General features: G+C 40.1%; 1 protein-coding gene across 2 annotated transcripts in view; it reads right to left on the reverse strand.

Moving 5' to 3' along the window:
* UNC5C (unc-5 netrin receptor C) overlaps nucleotides 1-27747 on the reverse strand; it is a 428091-nt gene that overhangs the window by 14038 nt on the left and 386306 nt on the right. For both annotated transcript variants that reach the window (XM_043972822.1, XM_043972821.1), the window contains 2 exons: nucleotides 8566-8715; nucleotides 6273-6437 (listed from right to left, as the gene is read on the reverse strand). In XM_043972822.1, coding sequence (XP_043828757.1) covers nucleotides 6273-6437; nucleotides 8566-8715 — 315 coding nt within the window. The remainder of the gene's footprint in view (nucleotides 1-6272; nucleotides 6438-8565; nucleotides 8716-27747) is intronic.

A 27747-nucleotide genomic window follows, 5' to 3' on the forward strand; every position in this document is an offset into this window, starting at 1 on the left:
CAAATTAATAGGATCACATATTCAGGGAAGTCATGGAAATTTTTCTGTGAAATGAAGGTCAGATGTTTTTCCTCTAGTGAATACTGTTCTTATTCTTTCTTTCACAGATTGAAACAGCAGAATAAGTAACTTTTGTAACACACAAAAAATGACACTGTTTAGTTCATACAGATAATTTATGCTTTCATAGTTTGGTACAGAAGCCAAGTGGTCTGAGCCTACTTCCTGAATGTGGACAAAAGTTACCTTTGCACAAGTTGGTTATTTCTATGTGATATGATGGAAAATGTGCTGAATTTGTAGTCAGATCATCTTGATTCAAATCTCAGCTCTGCTGCTTGCTCTACTTGGAAGTTTGACCAAATCACAGCCCCAGGAACCACAGTTACTTCATTTGTAAAGTAAGTTTAACGTTGGCTAGATTATCTCTAACTCTCCCCCAAGCAGTTATTTCTGTAATGATGTTTCACCTCTTTTGGATACAGAGGTGATCTCTGGAAGCCTTCTTGGGGAAATAGGTTACTGAAACACCAGGGAGCAAAGGGTGTGCATGTAGGCATACGAACACACTAAATTTCCCAATTTTCCTATTTCTTCCAGCTCTAGGAGGAGGAGTTCTGGTCCACCATTCAATTTGGGCATCAAGAACACACACACACACACACACACACACACACACACACACACACACAGAGAGAGAGAGAGAGAGAGAGAGAGAGAGAGAGAGAGAGACATACACTGCAGGGGAGGCTAAAGCTGCTGTCTGCCATGTGGCCCCATGACAGCTGGCCTTGGGAATGGGACTTCTTGGGTTGCCAGCTTGAACTGGCATCACCCATCACCTGTGGTGATGGAGAGCAGAGGGAAGGAGAGTTGGGATCCAGGCCTGCAGCAGAGATGCAAGCTGCCAACTCAGATTGTGGGAAACACTGCTGCCAAGAGGAATTCTAGAGTTTTGGGGTCTGCCAGCCATCATGGAACATGGAGAAGTGAACTTGGGACAGGGAGACCACCCTTTCTCTCTATAGTCTATCCTTCAGGCCTATCTTTTCTATCATCTAGGTTTATCCAGGGTTAAAATTCAGGAAGCATACACACACACACACACACACACACACACACACACACACACACACACACGGCAGCACGCACACTCACATATACTTCTTCCCTTATTCCCTTCCCAAATCCAAGCAACTAAGGAGGATTTGCAGGAGTTGATTGGATGGCATGTAGGGACTTGATTTGACTTCTTTCCCCTTTTTTCTTCGCAGAATATTTGGTTAAGATGAATTAGGAAATTTCCCAGATTGTTCAACCCACTAATTTTACATTTTTTTTTAGTGAGGCAATTGGGGCTAAGTGACTTGCCCAGGGTCACACAGCTAGTAAGTGTTAAGTGTCTGAGACTGGATTTGAACTCAGGTACTCCTGACTCCAGGGCTGGTGCTCTATCCACTGCGCCATCTAGCTGCCCAACTCATTTTACATTTGAGGAAGTTTAGCCTTACCAAATCACAGAGGCAGTAAGTGTCTGAGGTAGTATTTAAACCTAGATCCTCTGACCACAGAGCCAATGTTGTTTCTATTGTGTCAGGGTTTAGGTAAATCATAGTGCTATTCCTATAATTTTTCAACAAATTGGAACATAATTTCATTCTGCATTCAGAACTAGTACCCACTATGCCCAAGGATCAATGTAAATCATGGGGCAATAAGAGGAAGGAAGTATAAGAGTCTTTGGACTAAGCATCCTCTTTTAGTTAGTTGAAATATGGTAGTCTCTGGGAAAGTCCCCATTAGTGCATGGAAAGGGAAAAGGCCAGATAAACTCAGTTGAAACCATTTGGCTGGTGTCCACTTGGTGGATAAATTACTCCCTTGCTGGTTAATTAATTAACTCATTCATTGAGTGACAACCTGTTTGCTGTAGTTTATGGAAATCAGTTTGATTATGCCTGTGTGACAAGAGATGCTTGGGACAACCACCAAATATACACACATACACAACACACACACACACACACACACACACACACACACACACACACAGAGTTCTGTTAAGATCAACATAAACCAAACTTTTTGGCACAATGGTGAAACCCGGTGCTTCCTAACTGTAAATGCAACTGTAAATGTAGTTTTCCTGGTAAAAGTGTCTTAGGCAACAGCAAGCATAGCAGTGGGGGTGAGAGCAGGGGAGAGCTGGCTCCAGCACAGCTTCCCTGGCTCCCTCTAGGTATGTCAATCTATATTTCTGAGCTTCAGATCCCTCATCCATAAAATGTGGATATTCTCTACCTCACAGCTTGGTGGTAAAGAACTTAAAACATCATAGAAATAGAAACAAATATAATATTTCTATTTCTATGAAATCATATTATGCCTCTTAAAACTGCTTAAGTCATTTTTGGAGTGCCTAGGGGGCTGGATCAGAAGGGATGGGCCTAACTTTTGAGCTCTCCATCTCTCCTCTCTCATTCTCCATTCTCACTCTGGGCTCTCTTCTAATTACTTGTCTAGGTTTTTTCCCCCAACATAACCATCATGTCACTCCCCTTTAGGGTAGAATGATCACACTTTTTAATATCTCTAATTTCTATTGCCTCAAGTCCTCCAGTAAATGAGAGACCAGGGGTAGAGGCAGGTTCCAGTGTATGTGCCAAGAAACTGAAGGAGTGAGGAACAAAGATGAGGTCTTGTAGTGCACCAGAAGAGCACACAAATCCTTGGGCTGGGGAGTAAAGAACTAGAAACTCCATCTATAGGGCAGTAAGGTCCAGAGGCAGTGTGGTTCAGTAGAAAGTGCCTGATCAACAGTCCCAAGACCTTTGGCACAAGTCCCAGTGCTGGCACATGCTCCATGTATGTGGCCTTGGGCAAATCTCTCCCCATGTCTGAGCCTCAGTTTTCTCATCTGTAACATAAGGTGATTGGACTAGATGATGCCTCAGGCTCTTTCCAGCTCTGGATGTATGATTCTAGGAACTTTAGTGATGTGGGATGGACATGTGTGTAATGAAGTTTTACCAGGAAAAAACTGGGGATGATGCGAAGCTAACAAAACACAAACAGGAAAACCAAACCATTGGTCTGACTGTAGAAAATGTTAACTGCATTCCTTTTTGTGAGTGACCTACCCAATGCTCTAATTACCTTGCAGCAAAACAGTTATAATGCATGTCATCAAATGGGTGTCAAATTATGCTTGTTGTAAGATGTATTTGATTATATTATGTGTGTTCAGTCTCCCTGGTTCATTGTCCATGTGATGTAATTGCTCGCTCCCGGATGGGCCTGACTCAGCTCTATAAACGAGTTGATAGCAAAGGGACAATTATGGGGCAGGATTTTATTTTATGGACTTTCAAATTAATCTTTATCCGGGGCCCAGAATAGGCTCCACAGGAGAACACCATAATGAGCTTATTTCCTGTCTCCAGCTACAGTCACAAAAGATGCAGATTTTCTATTTCTATTCCATCCCTGATTTTTTTTTCTGATAACACTATTGAGGAATATACATGGAGGCAACAGGTGACACTGACTGACTGCTCTAGGGCACTTCCAATAGGCGACATAGCTCAGTTACCCAAAGCAGCTGTTGTTCTGTTCACAGACACCATATTTTGTTGCTGCGGGTGGAAGAGGAAGGCATGGATTTCCTACCAAAAGCCCATAAGGAGACTCCAAGGGGCCCCTATTTCACAGTGAGATGCTATGGGGGATGGATCTCTGAGTCACTGATGCTGCTCATGGTCAGAGAAAAATATTCTTCAAAGGGTCATAAATCTAAAGTTGGAAGGGACTTCGCAGGTTATTTCATTCAACCCTCTCCTTTTTTTTTTTTTTAAGTGAGGCAATTAGGGTTAAGTGACTTGCCCAGGGTCACACAGCTAGTAAGTGTTAAGTGTGTGAGGCTGGATTTGAACTCAGGTACTCCTGACTCCAGGGCCAGTGCTCTATCCACTGCGTCACCTAGCTGTCCCCAACCCTCTCCTTTTACAGGTGAATAAACTGAGGCCTTTTACAGATGAATAAACATGTAGCCCAAAGGAATCACTCACAGTCATTATTCAGGGAACCTCTTTCACAACTCATTTTGGTTAGACTTAGCCAAGTGAACTGTCCCAAATTTGGAGCCATCTATTTTTTTTTTTTTTTGGTAAAGGATCTCACGATTCGCTTCAAGAAAAAATGGAGTAAGTGATCTCTAAGATCCCTCTATTTATATATGAAGAGCTGTAACCTAGAATAAAGACAGCACTATCCTGGGAATCTTGGCTTAAGAATCCTGTGTTAAGTCCACCTGCCAACTATCTGTGCGATCCTGGGCAAGAGTCCTATTTAGAAGGAAAAAAGGGGAGAGCACAGTAAGCCTCCATTTGCTTGGCATTTATAGCATACATATAATTCAAACATGTTCCTAGAAGCTCCTGTGAACATTGGGATTTTGGAAATCCTAAAAGTCAGTTGTTTATCCGAGTATGACATCATAGCGACATCAAGAACCATTCTTCAATAAATCTGCAGATTGCATTCAAATACTCATACAATGGCTAGATTCAAACCACTGACCCAGAAGGAAAAAAGCAGTGCCCCATATAATCCCCCTAAGTCATCTAGGGCCTGGCTCTTTTTCCCTTCCCTTAAATGTGCTTGTCCACTTTCCTGAGATAAAAAGTCACTAGCAATTCTGAGCAGCTGCTCTATCTGAAGGGAAATCTCTGTGTGATGGTGGCAAAAGAAAGAGTGTTCTTTATGCACGAAAGCAAGAAAGATAATTCTTAAGTTATGACTACACTAGTCAAAGCTGCCTTTTCTCTGTGGAGAGGTGGAGAGAGGGTGACAAGGGGGAGGGCTGGAGGCCTTTCATTTGCTGCTGCAGCTGATCCACCTTTTCATCTGGCAGCAAATGAACACTCACTCCTAACAGAAAGCATGCATCAAAGGGATAACTCTCCTCCCCCTCCGAAATTATGCAGCTTTTGTTGTCACTGGAGCTGGGTGGTTATTGAACTTTGCAGACCTGCTGGGCCCAAAGAGTGAAAACACCATCCAAAGTCAGCGGGGTGGTACTGTGTGCCTCAGAGATATGGCTTGTGCAACGGAAGGCCCTGACGGTTGCTATGGCATTGTGACACCAAGATCATTCCTTATGAATGTCACTGGGGGCTGTGACTAAAGTGGTTTATGAGTCAAAAGGCTCATGGAACTCCACAAGGAAAAGATGACTGCATCTCAATGGGATATGGGAAAGAGGCTGAGGGAGATAAGTCTCTAAATGTGAGATAGAGAGGAAGACAGGATGAGCAAACTGACATGTCATCTTTCACTGTGTAGAGAGCAGAGAAACCAGGGTTGTATTTTAAGCCGGCTCTGTAATGCTGCTGAAAATGTCGAATGTGGTGATCATGGGCTCAGCTTGTGGTAGAGAGAAGAGGTCTCTTAGGAGCCCAAAAGTTTCTTCCTTTTAAGAAGTGAATCTACTTCTGTTCACTTTGTTTCTCTAAAGGTTACAGTTATAGACTATGGTTTGGGGGACCACATTAAAATGAGGCAATCCACTCCTCATCTTCTTCCTTCTCACAAAAGAAGCTTTGTTGGGGAGTGAGACACAGCTATTTATTCAAGGTGAATCAAGAAAATGCCAACCAAAGTGTGGGGTGATGTCTATAAATAGAAACTGAGAGGAAGTACACAAGTAAAAAACAAGTACAGATTTTATGTCTATGGTCTGAGCACCCCATTCCATGAGGAGAAGAGAGACAAACTCCTGCTTTCCATCTGGGGACACGTGTGAGATGGAGGAAGGAAGAAGAGACCACAATGAAGCTCTTATTTTCCCTCACTTCCAAGGAGAGAAGTGTGAAAGAGTCAGGGAGAAACTCATAGAGCTTTTTCTACTCTACTTTTTTTACTAGTAAGGGGGAAAAGTGTGGAAAGTCAATGAGGAAAAAAAGAGGGTAATTATGGGGAATGCGGGCACAACAAGTTACGTGTGTGTGTGTGTGTGTGTGTGTGTAGAATATTCCTAAGGGTGTTTTTCACTTGAAGAGTTTGTTTTACAAAGATTTATCACAGGATTTCTTTGAATAATTTAGTTTCCCTAGTGTGTTTAAAATCCGAATCTAGTTACAAAGATCTGACATATTCACCTTTTGAGGAACAGATATATTGCATCAACTGGGGCAGGGAGATGGTCCCTTCTCCCCAGATTGCCCCTTTCTCTCCTGTGAACTCTAGTGAGAGGTGGCGATTGTCCTGTTTACCTCTGACACTGTGCAGGAGAGCTGGAAGATTTGTCCTTCTCCCTCAACCTGCCGCACGCAGAGCTTACAAACTAACTCCACTGTGGTCAGGCTGAATCTTTCCAAGGTGAAGGTACAATGGAGATTTCTTTGACAACCGCTCCAGATATGGTAAAAAGGAATTTCCTATGGGACAAACAAATGAGATGAGATGAAATGAAAGTTCCCCATAACTAAAAAGAAAAAAAAGAAAGAAATTGTTTCAAAAATCCATTAAGAAATAACTTAATAATGATAAAGCAACACACATTTCTACAGAGCTAGATGCTATTGCTTGTTAAAACATTTTGGGGGCAGCTAGGTGGCACAGTGGATAGAGCACCGGCCCTGGATTCAGAAGGACCTGAGTTCGAATCTGGCCTCAGACACTTAACAATTACTAGCTGTGTGACCCTGGGCAAGTCACTTAACCCCAATTGCCTCAAAAAAAAAAAGACATTTTGATAGTTCTGGGGGTGGGTGGGAAGTAAACTTCAAGGGGGGATAGATAGAGAAAAGACATATGTTTATTTCCTCATTCAGCTTCTGAATGAGGAAGCTCCCTCTATCAATGCAGGTCAATGCATACCTTCACTGTATGTTCCAGTACTTGTTTATATAGAGATGTGTCAGAGAAAGGAATTGAACACATCTTCTGCTTTTGAGGCTAGCTCTCTCTTCTGGGTATCTAAGTACCTCTCTAAACTTAACATATAGTAAATAAATTCAGTATACTTTCCTACATATATCCTCATCTTTCACATAATAAGTGCATAATTGAAACTCATTATGACCTTGCAGCAAAAGGCACCACTAATAAAATATAACTGACAACGGCCCAGAACAGGGCTTTTTCTAGAAAAAACAAGTTGACCCTAATTTTAAAAAACAACCACAACATTTAAGTTGCAGTTAGGAAGATATCTTATTGTTTCTCTAGGAAGTGATACATTGGACTGATTTATTGGATTTCAGAATCTCTAAGACTGTAAATCACAGAGGAGGTGCTGATCTCCATGGATAGAGAGAATTTCCTTACCAGAAGTTCCCTACACCAATGAAATTACAGATCTAGTCCAGTGTCTCCTATTCAATGAAATAGTACACTGGCCTAAGTCTAAGAGAGGGATCTGCTGGATTTTGTTGTGTCGGATGTCAGGTAAGAAGTCTCAGGAGAGTTGAGACCGGATAAAAGACAGTAGTTCAATCAGAAAGATAAAGAAAAAGAACATGGTCATATTCAGGAAAATTAAATGAGAAAAAAATGTAGCATATGAGCACTTTCTCCCATTGTATTTGTCACTGTTTAAAGTATGAAAATGAGCCAGAAAACTTCAGGTGAATGAATACTGGAAACTTTACACACATGTGTATATACACACACATACACACATATACACATATATTAATATGTGCATACACACATATGTATACATACACACAAATATACACATATATACGTACATAATATATACAGAGAGAGAGAGAGATAGGTAGGTATGTGGAAGGGAAGGATTTCCTTAATCTCCTTAGAGTGAAATATGTCAATTGGCTAATATTAATAAGCAAATATTAGGTCTTTGGCTTAGATGCACATGTAATTCCAATGTTAAATCATTGAAATGTAGGTGAACCTTCTGGGGCTAGCTATCAGGAGGTTGATCCTGTGGGATATTTAGGTCTAACTGATTCACTATGAAAGGAATTCCCCTGAGAACCCACAGGATGCATGCAATAAGGTTGGGGTCTACTAGTTTAAAACCTATTATTTTATTGACTTTAACCTAGAAAAATACTCTAAGTTTTAGTTTCTCTACTGAGGTTCCTTCTCAACTTTCAAAGTTAAATCACAAAACTGGCAATGCCAAAGTCTAATTTGGATCATATAGGGAGCCTATTCTTGCTTGAAATCAATCCAATTTAAGGATAAACAATGCATCCTCCCACCCCTTCCTCACCCCGCTCCCGATATTAGGAGACCAGATTTGCTGACTGACTACAAATATTTCTGTGGAAACTTATTAGCAAGATGGATTCCCTCTCTTCTTCTTAAAAACATAGGAAATTACTTTTTGCCACCATTTTGAGCGTGAATTTGAAAATTCCAGCCAGTCTCAGAACATCTCAGAGCTGCTTTCTCCCTAGAGATTAATTTGGAATGGGTTGTGGGAAGGGGGAAGCAGAGAAATAGTTTCAGGTCCCTTGCCCTGATTTGTGGCTTTACCTTTTCACACCTTCAAGTCCTGACACTTTCACTTTTGCTTGGGACTCTCACCTGGTACTTAGCAATCAGTTTGCTCTTCCAGAGGGAATGGGCTATGTCATGAATTGACAAACGCAGGTTATGGGTGCTGCCTTTAAAATGGAGAGTCTTGGGTTCGTCCAGGAGCTGTCCTCCCATCTGTCTCTCCAGTTGCAGAACTTCCTAAAAGGAAACAAAGATGGGAAAAAAATTAGTCAGCATGAAGCTGCATCGTTTATGACAACTCCCATCAAATGAACAGATTCCCTAATGCTATCAATCCATGATCAAATATAACCCAGCTACCATCATGAACAGTTAACTAGTTTCTGGAGGGAAGAAACTGCAAGATTGGTTCCTATTTCCATCTCTCCAGGAGTCCTATCTCTGCTGCTGAAGGAGAATGCAAAGACAGTTTACTCCACCAAGGTTACCTGTGGTGATGGAATTTAATCGAATACAACAGAATCTTGAGCATTTAGAAAGCCAACTAGCCAGAGCCCTCCCATAGCTAATAGATCCTCCTCACTTCACATGCCTTCCTCTTCCTTCTTCCACACTCTTCTTGATTTTTTTTTAGAAAAAAATAAAAGGTAAAACAAAATAACAACCCATACTGGGGATTTAAACAAATGCACAATAATAATTACAGTAAACAGCATAAATTTAAGAGTGTATCCTAAAGAAAGTGCACATTCGAGCCAATTCCTAATCATACACATATATAATATATATAAAGATGCATATACACACACACACACACATACATATGTGTGTGTGTGTGTGTGTGTGTGTGTGTGTGTGTGTGTAGGGAAACTCAGGTTTTTCACTGGCCAAAGGAGAAAAGAGAAGAAAGCAGATTTGTTATTGCATTTTGGCCAATAAAAACTCCATCTCCATATGTTTGGAGAAAATTCAGTAAGTTGTAAAGAAAATTGAAGTTCATGATGATAACCCTAAGGAAGTTCAATATTATCAATCATCAAAGACTGATTTAGCTGTGTTTTGGATGTTCTACTTACTAAGGCAAGAATAGCTGAAAGGTTTTTGGCATTCATTTTTTTTTATTTATTCAGCATCAATATATAAAACAGTATGCTAGGAATTAAAGATATTGTAAAGGGCTAAAATTTTAGCTAAACTATCTAAAATCTCTAATGAGTGGTCGCCAATAAATTATAAGCTTTAGCAAGAGTTAGACTTTTAAGCATTTCTTAAGGAGAATAAGAATTTGGTGAAGAGAAAGAGAAAGGCCTAGATTCATCTATCTATTAAAGGGAGAGAGCATTCCTAGCTCCGCTCTCTGCCAGAGTCCACATGAAAGAGAGCGAGTCAGAGCGCCAGGCTCCCCCGTCTTCCTCACACAAGCAAACGTCACTTCCTGACACCAAAGAAAAGACTTGCCCTCAGAGACCTTCACCTCATGGTGGAGCTTTTCTACAGTAAGTCTCCACCAGGTGGCGTCATTCCAATCGTTACAATATAAAAATAGATAACACATGGTCCATGCTCTTAAAGTGAAAGGAAAAGTGGGGTTTGAGTTAATGCTTAGTTAGTAAGGTAAATCTAAAAGGAAATGGGTAGCTTCCAATTTTTTCATTAATTGAAGTTTTATATTAGACTGAAACAACACTGGGGCACACATATTATATCCACAATGGTTTCTCCAACTTATTGGAGGATATCAATGAGGCATTTTCAAGAGAGTAAAAGAAAACTGCCCACACCAAATAGAGCCCACACCTGTAGTTTCTGCTACTGGGGTTGAGGTTAGTGGATCATCATCAAGAGTTCTGAGCTGCAGTAAGTCTGGCACCAATATGGTGAAGAAGGGGGCCCACTATGCTACTTAAGAAAGGGCAAAACAGCCCAGGGCAGAAACTACAGAACAAAGTTCTTGCACTAATCAGTAGTGGGATTGGGTCCATCCAGCATGGGCAAGATATCAGGAAGGAAGGAAGGAAGGAAGGAAGGAAGGAAAGAACAGGGAAAAGGAGGAAGGTCACAAATAACTATCATAAGAATGGCTTGTAATTATCAATCGAATATTATTTTTGCCTCATTACTATACCATGGTGTGATGTGTCACCCTTAGCCTTTCTTTACTGCTGCCAGTAATAGTGTACTTAGGAAGTCAGTTACAGGGAACTGGGGGATGAAAGCGTTTTCGAGTTACTGATGCTCACGCTAAGCAGATAATGTGCTTTCAGTCTCAAGGGAAGATTTCTGCAAGGTGTAACTAGCTCAACATGATATAGCAATAGTGGAATCTAAACAAGCCTAGAATAAGAGCAATGCTGTAATTCAGAGGTATAGTAGCCTTAATATTTGTTTAATGAGCTCCGATCCATAAGGGTTAAGTCCAATAAAGAGTCAGCTAGCAAACTTAATTGATTAGGCATACCACGGCTTCATTTCAAGCTGCCTTATAAATGATGAAAAGCAAGAAACAACCATTTGGTCAAACCAGTATTCTGACTAAAATCTATTACTAAGAAAATAAAAATCCAATACTGAGTAGGAAATAGGGGAATGAAAAAGGAGAGCTCTTTTCATTCATGTCTAATGGTAAATGAGAGATGGAAATTCCCTATTTCACAGAGAATGTAAATTCCCTATTGCACAGAGGTGCACAGAGTATTTGCCTTTAACGATTGGTCATCACTCAGTGATGCTGTTACTTGCCTTTCTCTATGAGTAGAGCTAGTCCCTGCTCTACACACACGGGCATGAAAAACAAAGCTCTCTATTGAAACATATTGCATAGCTTAAGCTGCCCGTGCCTTTGCTTCACACACTCTATGGGCCCTCTGCAAGCCAGATGAGTAAGAGCATCCTACAGTCACAAATGCTGACGCAATTCTCACTCACCCAGAGAGCCCCGAGCCACACGCTTCATCTTGACAGAAGAGAAAGGAAAAAAGAAAAGCCAGAAATAATTGAAGCTGCTTTGGCTTCAGCAGTGATGTATCATAAGCATATGTTGATCATGTTCATTGTCTAGTTAGCATAAAAGAGAACGCTGATGTTCCCAATGAACCTGGCACCTGACAAATTCTAAAGCTAAAATGATGTTTGTTTATAAGCCATTAGAAGAAAAGAAACATAATTAGAAATCTTTTAGATTACGGCTGTGCCAATCAATCAGTTCTAGCTTCTTTCCAGTATGGCCTAATTACCTCATCAAGATGTCTAAAGAGCAATCGATAGTAATTATCTGATTACTATAGATCTTCATTATGTTCAAATTATCTCCCTAGGATGTCTAAAAGAAGATGTGTTGTATTCCATGGGGTAATTGGATCCAACAATGTATCAAATCTGCATATTTTACAAACAGCAAAGATCACTAAGGGCTATGGAGTTTGTTAAGAGATGTTGCAGTCATTCTAAATTTTCTTGATATGGAAGGCCATCTCCAAACATAACCAGCCATAGCTTGGAATTTCAGGATCACAGAATTGAAAGCTGAAAGGAAATTCAGTTGACATCTCATCTAAACCTGGGTTTCTTAAACTTTTCCCACTAAAGATCCCTTTTTACTTGAGAAATTTTTATGTGACCTCAGGTATAGAAAATAAGTATAGAAATCAAACATTTCCTGACAAATTTTTGTGACCCCCACATTCAGTTATGTGACCCCATATGGGGTCATGACCCACAGTTTAAGGAGCTTTGATCTAAACCATACAAGAAAGTGACAAATGGTCATTCATCCTCTGCTTGATCACTACTAAGGAGAGGGAACCCATCATTTCTCTAAGAGATCCATCCCATTCTTACATAGCTCTTAGGGTAACAAGGGCACAGTGGATTGTGCTGGACCTGGTTTCAGGAAAACTTGTCCTCCTGAGTACAAATCTGGCTTCAGACACTTACTAGCCATGTGACCCTGAGCAAGTCACTTAACTCTGTTTGCCTCAGTTTCCTCATCTATAAAATGAACTGGAAAAGGAAATGGCAAATAACTCCAGTATCTTTGAAAAGAAAACCCCAAATGGGGTTATGAAGATTCAGGCACGACTGAACAACAACAAAGGTTAAAAGGTTGATTTGTTTGTTTTGTTTTTCCTGACATTGAGCCTAAATATGACTCTTTAGAACCTCCATGGGTTGTTTCTAGTTCTGCCTGCAGGATCCAAATAGAACAAACCTAGTCCCTCCTCCATATGCCAGCCCTCCAGCTAAATGGAGACAACTATCATGTCTTTCCTAAGTGTTCTTTCCTCCATGCTAAACTTGTCCATTCCCATCAACCTATCCTCTTAAGAGCTGTAGGGCTCTTCCCTTTCCTGATTCTCCTCCTCTAGACTCTTTCCAGCTTTACCCATTGTGTAACCTAATGAACCCAAACCTGAGACAGAGGAAAGTCATTGATAAGGACAGGTACTGAGCCCGTGAATTCTTTGATGGAGGGAACGACCTTTCTCAGTTCAGATCAGCACTCTTCTACAACTCTTCTGTCCTGGGCCCTTCTCTCTTCTCCTTCTATGCTACTTTACTTGGTGATTTCATTAGCTCCCATGGATTTAATGACCCTCTCTATGATGCTGATTCTCAAATCTACCTTTCCTTCCCTAATCTCTCTGCTAACACCTCCAATCTCCCATCTCCAACTGCCTATTGGACATCTCAAACTGAACGTCCAGTAGCATCTTCAACTCAGAATGTCCAAAATGGAGCTCATGACCTTTCCCCCTTACACCTCACCCTTAGCTTCCCTATATGACTCTACAGGGCAACACCATCTTCCCAGTCCCTCAGGCTTGCAACCTAGGAGTCATACTGGATTTATTATCTCTTACCTCCTACATCCAAGCTATTTCCAAGGGCTGATTTCACCTTTGCAACATCACTCAAACTGCTCCCTTCTCTCCTCTGACAGGACCCTTACTCTTTTATGGGATCCCATCATCTCATGCTTGGATTGTTGCAATAGGCTAATGCTGGATCTGCCTACTTCAAGTTTTCCCCTACTCCAGTCCATTCCCCTACTCCAGTCCATTCAGGCACTAAAGTAATTTTCTTAAAGCACAATTCTGACCATGTCACTCTCCTACTCAATAAACTCCAGTGGCTCCCTGTTGCCTCCAGGAGCAAATACAAAATATTCCATTTGGCACTTAAAGTCCTTCATAGGGGGCAGCTAGGTGGCACAGTGGATAAAGCACCAGTCCTGAATTCAGGAGGACCTGGATTCAAATCCAGCCTCAGACACTTGACATTTAGTAGTTGTGTGACCCTGGGAAAGTCACTTACCCTCATTGCCCTGCCCCCTCCCCAAATAAAGCCCTTCATAACCTAACCCACCCCCTCCCTTTCCAGTACTCTTACATCTCATTCCCCAACATTTACTCTTTGATCCAGCAACACTGGCCAACTTGTTCCATGAACAAGAACACTACATGTCTCAGCTCTGGAAATTTTCTTTGGCTAAAAGGTTCTCCCTCCTCTGATCTTCCTACTGACTTCCATGGCTTCCTTTAAGTCTCAGCTAAAATACCTTTCCCCCAATCCCTCTTAATTCTAGTGATTTCCCTCCATGAATTATTTCCTATTTACCCAGTATATAGGTTGCTTTGTATATATTTGCTTGCATATTTCATCCCCTATTAGATTATAAGATCTTTGAGGGCCGGGACTGTCTTTTGTCTCTTTTTGTATCTATAGCCCTTGGTACAATAACCAGCACATAGAAGGCACTTAAATATTTATTGGTAGATTAATTTAATTCCAAAGAGCATTGAGAAGTTGAGAGACTTGCCCAGAGTCATCCAGCCAGTATGTATCAGAGATAGAACTGGAACATAGGTCTTCCTGGTTCTGAGGCTGGCTCTTATGCAACCATATTACCAATGTCTTTTGCATGAGGTTAAATCAATGAATCAGTAAGTATTTGTTAGGTACTTATTATGTATGAAGCTCCAGGCCAGGAACAGGAGATATAAATGCAAGTAGGACAATCTTGCCTCTCAAGGGAGCATATATGCTACTAGGAGGGGCAGGGGAGAGGTTATAATGTGTTCACATATAAGCAGAGAAAGAATATGTACAAAGTAAATATAGTAATATTAGAAGGGAAACAAACAACTGGAGCTAGCCTTGAGATAAGCTTGGAAGGGAGCTAAGATTTCCAAGGGATGAAAAGGGAGAATATCCCAAGCATGGAGAAGAGCATTGGCAAAAGTATATATGCAAGATATTGAATATCATATATAAGAACAGCCAGTTGGTTAATTTGGATGAAATGTAGACTGCACAACAGGGAACACTATGGAAACAGCCTGGAAAGGAATCTCAGAGAAAGATTATGAATGTTTTTAAGTATTAAACAAATAGTTTGCATCACTCTACAGGAAATGAGTAGATATTGAAGCTTCCTGAGCAGAGGAGTGACAGGGTCCAACCTGTGCTTTAGGAAAGTTAATTTGACAATTATATGGAAGGATTAGAGAGGGAATAAACTGAATACTGGGAAATCAATTGAGAGGCTATTCCAGTAGGAATCCAGGTAAGCAATGAGGAGGGCCTCAAAAGGATGACTGTAGTATAAATGGACAGAAGGAATTTGTATGTGGGATGTTATAGAGATAGAACTGAGAAGGCTTGGAAAGGGATTGGAATTGGGGGATATTGGGTGGGAAGAGTGAAGAATCAAGGGTGACCCCAAGATTGTGTAATGATTGGAATGAAGCCACCTGCTGGAGACTTACTATAGAAAAGCTCCACCATGAGGTGAAGGTCTCTGAGGGCAAGACAATGTGTCTTTTCTTTGGCATCAGGAAGTGACATTTGCTTGTGGGAGGAAGAAGGGGGAGCCTGGCGCTCTGACTCACTCTCTTTCCTGTGGACTCTGGCAGAGAGCAGAGCTGGGAATGCTTTCTCCCTTTAATAGATAGGAATCTAGGCCTTTCTCTCTCTCTTTACCAAATTCTTATTCTCCTTAATAAATGCTTAAAAGTCTAACTCTTGCTAAAGCTTATAATTTATTGGCGACCACTCATTAGATATTTTAGATAGTTTAGCTAGAATTTTAGCCCCTAACAGATGGCTGACCACGAAGAGTAAAGCTAAACCTCAGTCTTCTGATCTTCCAGTTGGGTAAGAAATTTCCCCTACCCTGTCCCTTTAAACTGCTAAGTACTGGCTGTTTTCCCTTTAAATTTTTTCAAATGGACCTTTTAAACTCCCTAATTACCCTATTTTTGATTTTAGTCTGTTTAACCAGACAAATGAGAGATAAGATCATGTTAATGCTTTGTTTTTGTGGATTTTCTATTTTTCTTTTTGTTAGAAGAACCAGCAAGGTGCTCACACAAGGGAATATAAATATCCCCCCTCTCCCAGCCATGCTTTTTCAGAGAAGCCTCTGATTTCTGCAGCTTTTCCAAATTCTAACACTAATTGTTGCTCTAATTTTGCATGCCTGGAGGCTTCTCTAGAAGCTTTTAATCCCCTAGAAATGGGGGAAGGGGAACCCAGGCCTGAGTTTGATTCCTGGGCTGTGCACCATGTGGGAGAGGTGGTCCCCTCCCCTTCTCTAGGGACCCCACCTCTTCCCCTTCCTCTTCTTGATTCTCCTGCCCAAGAGGTCACGAGATCTAATCCACCTTTCTCAGGTCCTGACCTTGCACATGCGCAGCTTTCTCTACCTGCATTTTCAGCCCTACCCCAGCTAGACTGTGATTCTGACTCAACCTTAGAAAACCCTTTAAGTCCCAGATATGCTCGTTTTGTTCATAATTTTGCTAATCTGCTTTTGTCTTTAATTAGTAACCTTCTAAAGCATTTGTATGGTGAAAGGACTGACAGACAATATAGAGGGGTTAAAGAAGAAAAACTTAAGCTGAATAAGAATGACAATTATCATCATAGTTCAAGACTTCGCTTTGTTTGCGGAAATGTAGAAGTGAGCCACAAGGTATTGATATGAGTATTGGGGATTTTAGATATTGGAATCAAAAGTGTTCTAAATTCACTCAGGGTAATAGTATCAGTTCAGAGGTTACAAAGGATTTCTATGCTATTACATCTACATTTTGAAATTAATGGTATGGGTCTATTTTCATAGTGATTTTCATGCTTTTGAGATTGTGTTTTATACTTAGCTTTTTAAAAAAAAGAGAATATTTGTAAAAGCTTTTTATAGTCATGTGATCAAGTTTATGTTTTATAATACTCTTATTAATATTAAGTTCATATTCATTTAGATTTCCCTAGTTTTAATTTCATTGTCTTTTATTGTTCCATGTGTATTTTCTTCTATTCATTCATCTATCTAATTTAGAAACAATGCAAGATGGTTTTGATTTCATAATACAATGTTAATTCTAGGAGTATTGTGCTCCCATATTCTGAGTTGTTTGCTTTTGTTATTTTTTTCTCTCAACTGATTATTTGATCGAACTCTATAGAGCATTTCCCTTGCAAATTGGTTGCCATGGCAAGTGTAAATTGATTCTAGAAGTATTATTTTTGATAAGCCTATTCCAAAAAAAAACAAAGAGGGGAACATTTGTAAAAGTTTTCTTTGAGATTGTGTTGTGCTTTAACTTGTATTTAAATGTTTCAATTTTTCACAAAAGTAATTGTATACTTAGTAAAAAAAAGGGGGTTATTATTTGAAATTGTTGCATAATTATATATTATATTCTGAGTGAAGATGTATTCACATTTTTTGCAATCGTTTATTATCCTCAATTTTTAAATCCATATGAAACTTGGATTATGGGAACTTATCATTTAAGACATTAATTGCCTTTATTCTGAGTTATCAGATGCCATCCAATCACAGGAGGAATACATGCAAGAGCAGACATTGAACTGTCACATGAGGGGAGACATGCATGAAGTCAAGGTATGGCCGAGGGAATGGCTTTTGACAAATGTTGAGGCTGGATTCTCTTGGTTTAATATTTCTTTTTTCTTTTTCCCCATAATACTGTACAGATGGCTGGAAGTTTTGATCCCACCCATCTCATACTACACCTGACTTCTATGCCCCCTCCAATATGCCTGATGCCATAGACATCTCAATCCCATGTATCTGATTAAGTCTGACTCAGTTTCCTCCAGTATGTTTGGTGGCATGGAAATATATTCCATCCACCTATTTTAAGCCTGGCATACTGCATGGCTTGCGTATATATTGCTCAAGTGTGGGAATGCTCATATCCCATCATTTCTCTGTTCTTTTATGGTAACCCCCATAATTATCTCAGGTGTCATGATAAATACAGTGTTGAATTTGGCCTTGACACCTGTTACCAATTATATTAGATTTTTAAATTTCTCATAATGGCATGAGGATAATTAGGCAGACGATGCAAAAAGTGATGAAACAAAGATAAAAATTAGTTGTTAAAAATTAATATCACAGCATTTTTCTTCTCAATTTACCCTCCACAAGGGGGGGCTATAGTAATATTAATTTTGTTTGGTTTTTTTTTTTTTTTTTTTTTTTTTTTTTTTTTTTTAGTGAGGCAATTGGGGTTAAGTGACTTGCCCAGGGTCACACAGCTAGCAAGTGTAAGTGTCAAGTGTCTGAGGCTGGACTTGAACTCAGGTCCTCCTGAATCCAGGGCCGGCGCTCTATCCACTGCGCCACCTAGCTGCCCCTTAATATTAATTTTAAAGAATGTTTTAATTTTTGTTTTATTATATGTTTCATGTATAACAACTAAGATTCTGAATTCCCTTAGACATGTTTTTGAGAACTTTCATTGTTTGATTTGATTATTGACAAAGCTATTTTAAAGTTGTGTTAAGCTAAATTTTGTAGGAAATTTTCCTGTCTGATTACCAGCATCCACACATGAACCTTTGAAAAGGCTTCCATTCCATGACTACACCTAGAGGACATCGGAGAAAAGACTTTCAGAGATTTTAAATGAACAGCTTTGTTTAGTTATTGTTGTTATTGTTTTTTCTTTTCTCTTTCTGTTATAATATACACCGTCTGTAACATGTACTCTCTGCAGAGGCCCTCCCTTTGCAAGACTAATGTCAAAGCACTGGTTTATGAGGACAAAAAACTGCCCCTCTGGACAAAACTTTCCTTTCTCCCTTTTCTATATTGTTATTATCATATTGTTAGTTGGCATAGTGACTGTTTCATTAAGTTAATGCCCCGTTTCTTGAAGAAACAAATTGGGGACCGTAATGATTGGAATGATGCCACCTGCTGGAGACTTACTGTAGAAAAGCTCTGCCATGAGGTGAAGGTCTCTGAGGGCAAGACTATGCATCTTTTCTTTGGCATCAGGAAGTGACATTTGCTTGTGGGAGGAAGAAGGGGGAGCCTGGCACTCTGACTCACTCTCTTTCCTGTGGACTCTGGCAGAGAGCAGAGCTGGGAATGCTCTCTTCCTTTAATAGATAGGAATCTAGGCCTTTCTCTCTCTCTTTACCAAATTCTTATTTTCCTTAATAAATGCTTAAAAGTCTAACTCTTGCTAAAGCTTATAATTTATTGGTGACCACTCATTAGATATTTTAGATAGTTTAGCTAGAATTTTAGCCCCTAACAATTGTAAATCTAGGTGACCAGAGGGAAGTTGTTGGAGTGGGGGGTGTGAGTTTAGGAAGAAAGCTAATGCTTTCTGATTTGAACATAGGCTGTTATCTATGGTACATTCAGGTACTCAGTCTACCAAACAGCTAGGAATGTGGGACTGGAGATCAGAAGCCTTGTTTTCCCTCTTGAATTAAATAATTAATTACTTACTTTGAGCAAGAATAAAACAAACATAGCTAGACAGTAGAGAGCACTGTGCCATATAAGAAGATCTGGGTACAGATCTCTGTCACCTATATGACATTAATAAAGTCACTTAACTATTTGGGGCCTCAGTTTCCTATCATCAGACTTTTATGGTCCCTTCTAGATCTAAATCTATAATCCCATGAAATAAGAGAAGGGCGAGAAGTAGTAATTGCCTTGAAATCATTTTTGTCTTTTTTATTTTGTGTTAAAAATAGTTTATATGACAAATACATAAAGACACAGAGAACAATGTTGACATGGAAAGTGGAATGTAACCAAATCATACTTTCAGAAGGAAACATAGCTTTCTTTTTAATGAGGTTATCCTTTACTACCTAAAAAAATTACTCTCCCCTTGGATCCCCTTAGTTTTCTGTTAGGCATTTCAAATAGCTTGCCTCATTCCAAGATTGAACCTTCCTCTCTTGCATGAGATAGGGGTTTATTTCTAGCTTCTACAGTCCTGTCGCTACCTCTCCAATTCTGCCCATGGACAGATTTTTCTCTCAAGAGCCTGTTATCTCAGACAATACAATCAAGTCTCTAAACCATTTCTCCTGTGACAGCAAAGATATACATTAAGACAAGAGACCAATAGTGAACAATACAAAGAGTAGACCCTTTGAAGTCAGGACCGCAGTGCTGGACAGAAATCGGAACAAGGCTGTTGAGATCTGTTTCATTCTCAGCAGGTGATGGATAAAGCCTCCTTAGTGAGCCACAAAAACTAATGCTGAACAGTTGTATATTGGGAAGAGAGAGCAGACTGATCAACCTACCAGATAGAAACAAGAAACTCAGCTACTGGAAAAAGCAGGTTTTACAGTAACCAAGTCACCTGAGAGATGCTGGAAGCCACAACCTATATTATTTAGAGCACTAACAAATTTAGAAACTTTTCAGGGCTGTACATTTGAAGGGATATATTATAATTTGTAAGCAGAACTGCATCTTAGGATATCTGGGGATAGACACTTTTTATGCTATTAAGGCCTGGTAGAAAGAGAGAAAAGGAGGAAGACAGCAAACTAATATTTATTGAGTGCCTACTATGCACCAGGCATGCAACTATGCAAGGTCCTGGTTATGAAAAGACCCCCTTCCCCCCAAAATAGATAAACTCATCAAAAAAAACAACAACAAAACCCACCAGTCCCTGTCCTTGGGGATTTTATCTTCTACTTGGGGTGGGAGAGCTTCAACACATTCACAAAATAAGTTTGCTGACACCCTCCTCAATGGAGGATCACAATTCTAGAGTTGGAAGGGCTCTTAGAAGCCATTGTGTCCAACTCCTTCATTTTGCACTAGAGAAAGCTGACACCTACAAGAGTTGAGTGATTTGTCTAAAGGCATATGGGTCATACATTTTGTAGGTGGAACTGAAGACCAGATCATCTGACAGTAGAAGGCAGTAGCAACTGTTGGGATCAGGGAAGGCTTCACCCAAAAGGTGACCCCATAGTTGAGCCTTCAAGGATTGTAAAGCGGTAGGGAAGAGAATGAAGGACGTTCTAATCATCAGGGACCTCTTGTCCAGAAGATGGCACATCAAATGACTAAAAGCAGAAGTGTGTGATGGATGAGACATGGCTGGAAAATGTGAGCTAAGCTAGGCTCTGGTTGGGTTTAGATACCTTGCTGAGGAGTTTGTCTTGGATCTTATTATCTTACCATTTGTATTATAATCTTAGATGTGATGGAGAGCCATGGGAAGTTCTTGAGTAGAAGAGTGATATGTGCTTTAGGAAGGTTATTTTGGCAGCTTTATCAAGAGTAGATTTGGAGATGAAAGAGACTACAAGTAGAAAGATGATTAGGAGGCCATTATCTCAATAATGGTATTAACTAGACTGATAGCCATGTGAATGGAAAGGAGAGAAATATGAGATATTGTGGAGGTGGAATAGATACTACTCAGCAATTATGAAGGGGGTGGGGATTGAGAAGAAGAAAGGCGGTAAAGTGGATACAGAACTAGACCTAGAGTCAGAAAGACCTGAGTTTAAATCCAGCTCCAGACACTTACTAGCTGTGTGACCTTGGGCAAGTCACTTAAACTCTGTCTGCCTCTGTTTCCTCATCTGTAGAATGTGCATAATAATACTAACTACTTCCCAGGTTGTTGTGATGATTAAATATGAAGTGATATTTATAAAGCACTTTGTAAACCTCAATGCTATTATTATTATATGCTACTTTAATTATTAAGGATATAATAATAAAAGTATTATTATAATTACTATTACTATTACCAGGAGCATCATGACAACTCAAATACTAGTATTTTTCTAAGTGTGGGATTTATATTGACTAATTTCTAGCTAATTGGGTTGGCAAATTTTTTCTAAATCAGTCTCTTAAAAAGGCATAACACTACCCATAGCAAAGGGAGCAGTGTGCTGTGGATAATATGGATACATATTTGCAAATAAATATAAGCACTCGTCCTGGTGATGCTAATGGACTTATAGCATTGGGATTTAGGGCTTCTGGGGACTGAAGGTTCCCAGGCTCAAATTCTGTCCTCCATGAACTAATCCCCTGTTCCCCTTGCCTGAATACCTCCTTTTATTCTCTCTGCTTGACATCAGGATTTCCACCCAGATGCTGCTGCCTTCCTTCTCTGAGGCAATACACCTCTTAGTTCTTCAAGTGTAATGATTCCGTTTGTGGATTATCTTTTGCCTAAAGATCAACTAAAGTCTCTTTCTGTTATCTGTTAGCAAAGTTGAGGAAGCTGAGGCTGAAAGGAGGTTCGAGTCCATGCTCTGGACTCCACTCTCCTTGCTCTTCTTATGTGGTCCTAAATTGGACAACCTTAAATTGGCTCCATGCCCAGATACCTTCAGGCAGCCTCAGACGAGTAACAGCCCAGGCATGAGTACTTGTAACAGGACAATCATTAAAAGCATCAGAAAGAGGAAAGAAAATTATGGCCAAGCAAATGGAGTACTGCTCATCTTTACACATCTTTTTGGTCCCTAATGACTCTCCCCTTTATCTAGAGATGGAATAAACCCAGGTTAGCACTCATTGTGGTTAAGATGCGGTATCACCTACTTGAATATGGAGATCAACCATTGGAGATGGGTTCCTTACCTTCCAGGACTTACATAGAGTGTCTCAACTAGGCTTGCTATATATGGAAAGGCTAATTATCAGTAAGTTGGTCAGTAGGTGTTGAATTTTTTGGCCACAACAAATCATGAAAGACGAATAAAAGAAAACCCCCAGTGCTCTGAAGAACCATTGGATTTGGACAAAATGTGGCAGAGGGTGCTGAGTGACCCACTCACCTAGGATAGGCTTTTGTCCAAGTCCAGTGGTTCTTCAGAGCACTGGGGGTTTTCTTTTATTCATCTTTGTTTCACGATTTGTTGTGGCCAAAAAATTCAACACCTACTGACCAACTTACTGATAATAAGCTTTACCAAGCACCGGCCCATCAGGAACTTGTGAAGTACATCGTGCAAATAGAATGCAAATTATAGCCCCTATTTTATAGACAAGGAAACTGAGGGCTAGAAAGGTGAAATGCTTTAGGACATAGAGTTAGTAAGTGTCTAAATGTGGATTTTAACCCAGATTTCCCAAGGCCAAATCCGGTGCTCTTTCCATTAAGTCATGCAGCAAAGACACAGTATGAGTCTTTTGTACAACCTCAGAAGACCTAATATTTGTACAGTGCAGTATTTTTCTTTGATTTTATTACAACCCCTTTCAGAGGGCACAAGCTATGTCCTATTTCTGTTCATTTTTGAATCCCGCATGGCCTGCTCTCTTCTTTGGGGCTACGGTATGGAAGGAGAAACTCAACTCTCTGGTACCGTAGCTGTCACAGCAATGACTATATACGCTTCCCATAAGCAAAGGCCAAAGAAAAAAAGCATCTGTTTGCTTCTTTTCTCTGCCAGTTCTTTAGATCCTGCTGCTGCCGCCACTGCCTCTGCTAGCCTCTGTTACCCATGTGCTGTCTGTCTCACTGGCCTCCAGGCCTTCAAGCTGCACTGCCTGGCACTCGGTGCCTCCCCACTGTCAGTCTGCTTTCAGTCCACCTGCCTGTTTCCCGAATTCTGGCTCAGGCCTCTGCCAGGAAAACCTCTTTCATTATGCATGCTAGGGTGCTTCTCTCTCCTCCTGTGTGAGTCTGTCCCACTTCATTCCTAATAAGTCCAAGGCTTGACTCTTGTGACTATTTGCAAATATTTTCCACTCAAGTCACTTCGTTTCTAGGGCTCTGCCTGCCACTCCCACAGCTGCTGCCACCTCCACCCCATAATATTGCTCCGAACCACCTCTTTTCCTTTTCACATGGATAGGAAAGTCTGTGTCACTTTCTAAAGGAAATGCCAAGAGATGATGCTTAGGGAAATGGCCATGCCACATGTCTGCTGCTCAGCTCACTCCTTAGGAAAAGGAAGATTTTGTACTCCTTCATCTTAGGAATTTCATTTTCTCTTTTTTTTCCTTCTATTCATTGAGGTTACTGACATTCCTTTTAACTCATCAGGGTCTTCATTTTAAAATGTCTACTTTGTCTATAAGTCAGTCAATAAGCATTTATTAGGTGCCTACTATGTGCCAGTTGCTATGAAAAGTGCTGGAGATGCAAAGAAAGGCAAATGACAGTCCCTGCCCTCAAAGAGCTCACTGTCTAAGTTGGGAGACAACATGTAAATAACTATGTACAAATGAGATCTAAACTGAATCAATTGGAGATAATCAATAGAGGGGAGGCATTGGTGTTAAGGGGGATCAGAAAAGACCAGATTTTGACCTGGACTTAACTAGTTCCTCCCTTTCTAACACCACCACCCCTTTCTGTCCCCATCCATACATTCAGATCACTTCAACTCATTTCAATAAACAGAATGGCTCTATAATGGATATAACACAGAATTTGTAGTATGGAGACATGGTTTTGCTTCCTAGCTGAGTGGCCCTGAGACTCAATGAACTTTGCTATACCTCCTTTTCCTCACCTGTGAATATGTACACTACATCCCTCACAGGGATGTGATGAGAATCAATCACCAGGCATCTATTAAGTGCCTACTTTAAAAGCACTAGACAAATAACTGCTGTTATTAGTAGGATTAGTCATTAATGATTATTAAATTAAATTAACATAGATGATACTACTATTTACTGATCTTGAGTGGTCTGGGACAAGAGCTTTCTTGCTATTATTCTTTTATATTTCACAGGTAGATTTGAAAAAACCACTACATTTTATAGTTGAAAAAAATTGGAATGTAAGCTTATCTACTGTAGGCTCAGAGATCTTTGATGTTGCAACAGCAGACAGAATGATTAGCAGATACCTTAGCCTGGTCTCACATTTGATTTTTATTTCTTTGATTTTGATTCTCTGATTTTATTTTCTTTGACTTGATCTATATATTCTTAAAGCTTTTCCTCCCTGTTATTTGGATATTATAAGTTTTTGGTATGATGACATCTACCAAAAATGCAGTTTTTCCACTTTTTATTAATTAGTGTGATATATGAGTAGTTGTGGGCAATGGTAAGATTTATTTATTTGAGTTCTCTATAATATTTTGACATCTGTATTTATAGTATGGAAATGAGTTGTCAGTCCATGGAAGGTAGAGAGTTTATGATGTAATTCTAATCTCTTTTTTTTTTCTTTTCTTTTTTTTTTTTTTAGTAAGGCAATTGGGGTTAAGTGACTTGCCCAGGGTCACACAGCTAGCAAGTGTTAAGTGTCTGAGGCCGGATTTGAACTCAGGTACTCCTGAATCCAGGGCCGGTGCTCTATCCACTTCGCCATCTAGCTGCCCCAATTCTAATCTCTTGAGTCATGTAAGTAAGAATGCAAGATTTTTGCACGGAGTGGTGACATGTTTGATATTATTTACATTTTCTTAGCATGATCTGCATCGATCACTAAGTTTGGGCTCCTTAATAATAATAACCCATCTGTAATTTCTGGTGATGACGACCCAGTCCTGTATTTCAGTCACAAATACCTGTTCCCATACACAGATGTATATGACAGCTTCAACTACTCTTTGTTGCCATATCAATGACTGAGTTCATGTGGATGTCACCAGTGAAGGGCCTTTTGATTCTATTCTTGTATCTTAGGGGTTTCACATAGCTTCATCAGGAGATAAACCAGTTTCAGTTATGGTTTGGTTAAATTCACCTGTTGTAAGCTTTGAGTATTGTTTGGTGAAGTGATTTTCTAATTATTTTAATTTTCAATCATTCAATCATTCAAATCTCATTATTTCTGCACTTTTTTGACCAACTGATGATGTGCTCTAAGAATGTTTATTATTCTTCTCCCTACGTTTTGTTGAGAGAATGTTAATCTTTCTCTAGCTACCTATATTGAGCCCTGGGTAACTACTATTGCTACTATTAATGTCGTTTATTTCTCACCGTATGTACTCTTTGGTCTACAACTCCACCATCATCATGCTCCTAGGAAATTTTTTCACCACTAAACACATCATCTTGTGTGACTGTATCAGCTTTGGTACTTACACCTCTTCAGTCACCTCATAACGTTCTGTCTCTCTGACTGGAAGGCTGGAGGGCAGAACAAATGACTGTTTCCAAAAGTTTCCATTTAAAGACACCACCCAGACCAGCCAGCTCTTCTATCCCACTAGTTACACTGTCTGGGCTTGGACTCCATTATGCTCTGACCTGGTACTTTTTCCCCCAGCCTTGCTTTCCCCACCCTTTTTTCAGCATGTGTGTGTGTGTGTGTGTGTGTGTGTATGTGTGTGTGTGTATGTGTGTGTGTTGTCTTCACCCATTAGATTTTAAACTCCTTGAGTACAGGGACTATCTTTCTTTTTCTTATATCCCCAGTGCTCCGTACCTAGAAGGCACTTAATCAATGTTTATTGACTGACTGTTGTTATTGTTATTAAATGCAAAACACTCTGCCAGAGCCTGGAAGAGATTAAATGATAAACAGTACACAGCCCCACACCTCTTAGAAGTCTCAATGAATCAATTCCTAAATGTAAGGTAGGATGGGGGGTGTCAGCCTCATAAGGAGAAAATAGAACTAAGGGGATCTGATGGTTATCCCCCAAAATCTGTCCTACCAGTCTGCTAGTCTGCTTGAAAGTCTCAGCTTTTAGATCCTTTCCTTTGAATCATAAGATCATAGATTTAGAACTGACAGGGACTTCAGAGATCACCTATTCCAACTTCCTCATTTTTTTAACTGTTGAAGATGGGGAGGTTAGGGATCTGAATTCATAGGCAGTGTTCTCTCCATATCCTGTGGCTGCACTCATAGTAACTTTCTACAGGGCACCTACAAGACTTCAGTTAACATGCAAATATCTTACCCAGGCAGAGCAAACCTCTTCCTTCTTATTAACTAGGAAGGGTGAGGAAGGAATGAGACAGCAGACAGATCAGTTTTAAAGGCATTTAGGGGGAGAGGCATGGAAATGAGGGAGAGAAGCTCTTTTCATGCTGGGAAATCTCATTAATGCTGAGTAGCCACACTTAGGTAAAAGGGCACTGAAAATGAAGGGAGATGGGCTGGGGAGTGGAGCTGAGCAAGGCCCCTTTCCTTACTTTAAAATTTTGTGCATGGCTGCTTCGGAATAGGTTCCATGCAGATGAACAGCACTCAAATGTAAACACTGGGGTTCATCTCTTCATTCTGATCACTCCACTTGTCTCACCTCTTACCATGTGATTTGCATGTTCTACAGAGGCCCAACATACTGGCAGCATCAGGGCATATGGAACTGCTGTTAATCCAAGTAAAACAATTTATCTTCCACCCTTCCCTCCTCCCCTCCGTAAATAAATACCACCAGATTGGCTCACCACCTTGTATTTTGTTTATATCATATGTGTATTTCTTCCAAACTTAATGAACACTATCCACTGGGCACTTTGGTTGTTTCTTTCAGCAAATAGTCCCACAGTGGCCTGGAACCTTAGGGTTTAATATAAACTTGTCCACAGTGAAGAAGAAGGCTGTTGTAAATGATATTCTTTGGAGAGTGGGGCAAAAGACTCATTACCACATAGGCATTTTCTTCCTCCCTTGATACCCTTCAACTTCTCCAAATAAAACTGTTCCTGTCTGGGTTACACTGCACTGCCAAAATTGTCAAGTATTTACTTATTCAATACTTCAAGTATTTACTTATTCATTTATTTCTGCTGGGCTTTGACTCTCAGAAAATAAGGATAGGATGAACATACAAATGGTGTTGCTGTAATCACCAGAGAGGGGCAAAAAGAAAGGCCTGAGTTCAGGATGGTTGTGACATCTTAATTTAACTAAAGGAATAGCTCCAAACTGTCCTTGTGGTTCTAAGCATGGTTACCACATCAGCTGAACTCAACTTAAACTGGGTTCTCATTGGTACTTAAAACACCCACCCATATGCAGAAGAAAGGTGTTTAAATGAAGAGAGTTATCTCCCATCAGC

Source organism: Dromiciops gliroides, chromosome 6 (genome assembly GCF_019393635.1).
Source record: "Dromiciops gliroides isolate mDroGli1 chromosome 6, mDroGli1.pri, whole genome shotgun sequence".
NCBI classification, from domain to species: Eukaryota; Metazoa; Chordata; class Mammalia; order Microbiotheria; family Microbiotheriidae; genus Dromiciops; species Dromiciops gliroides.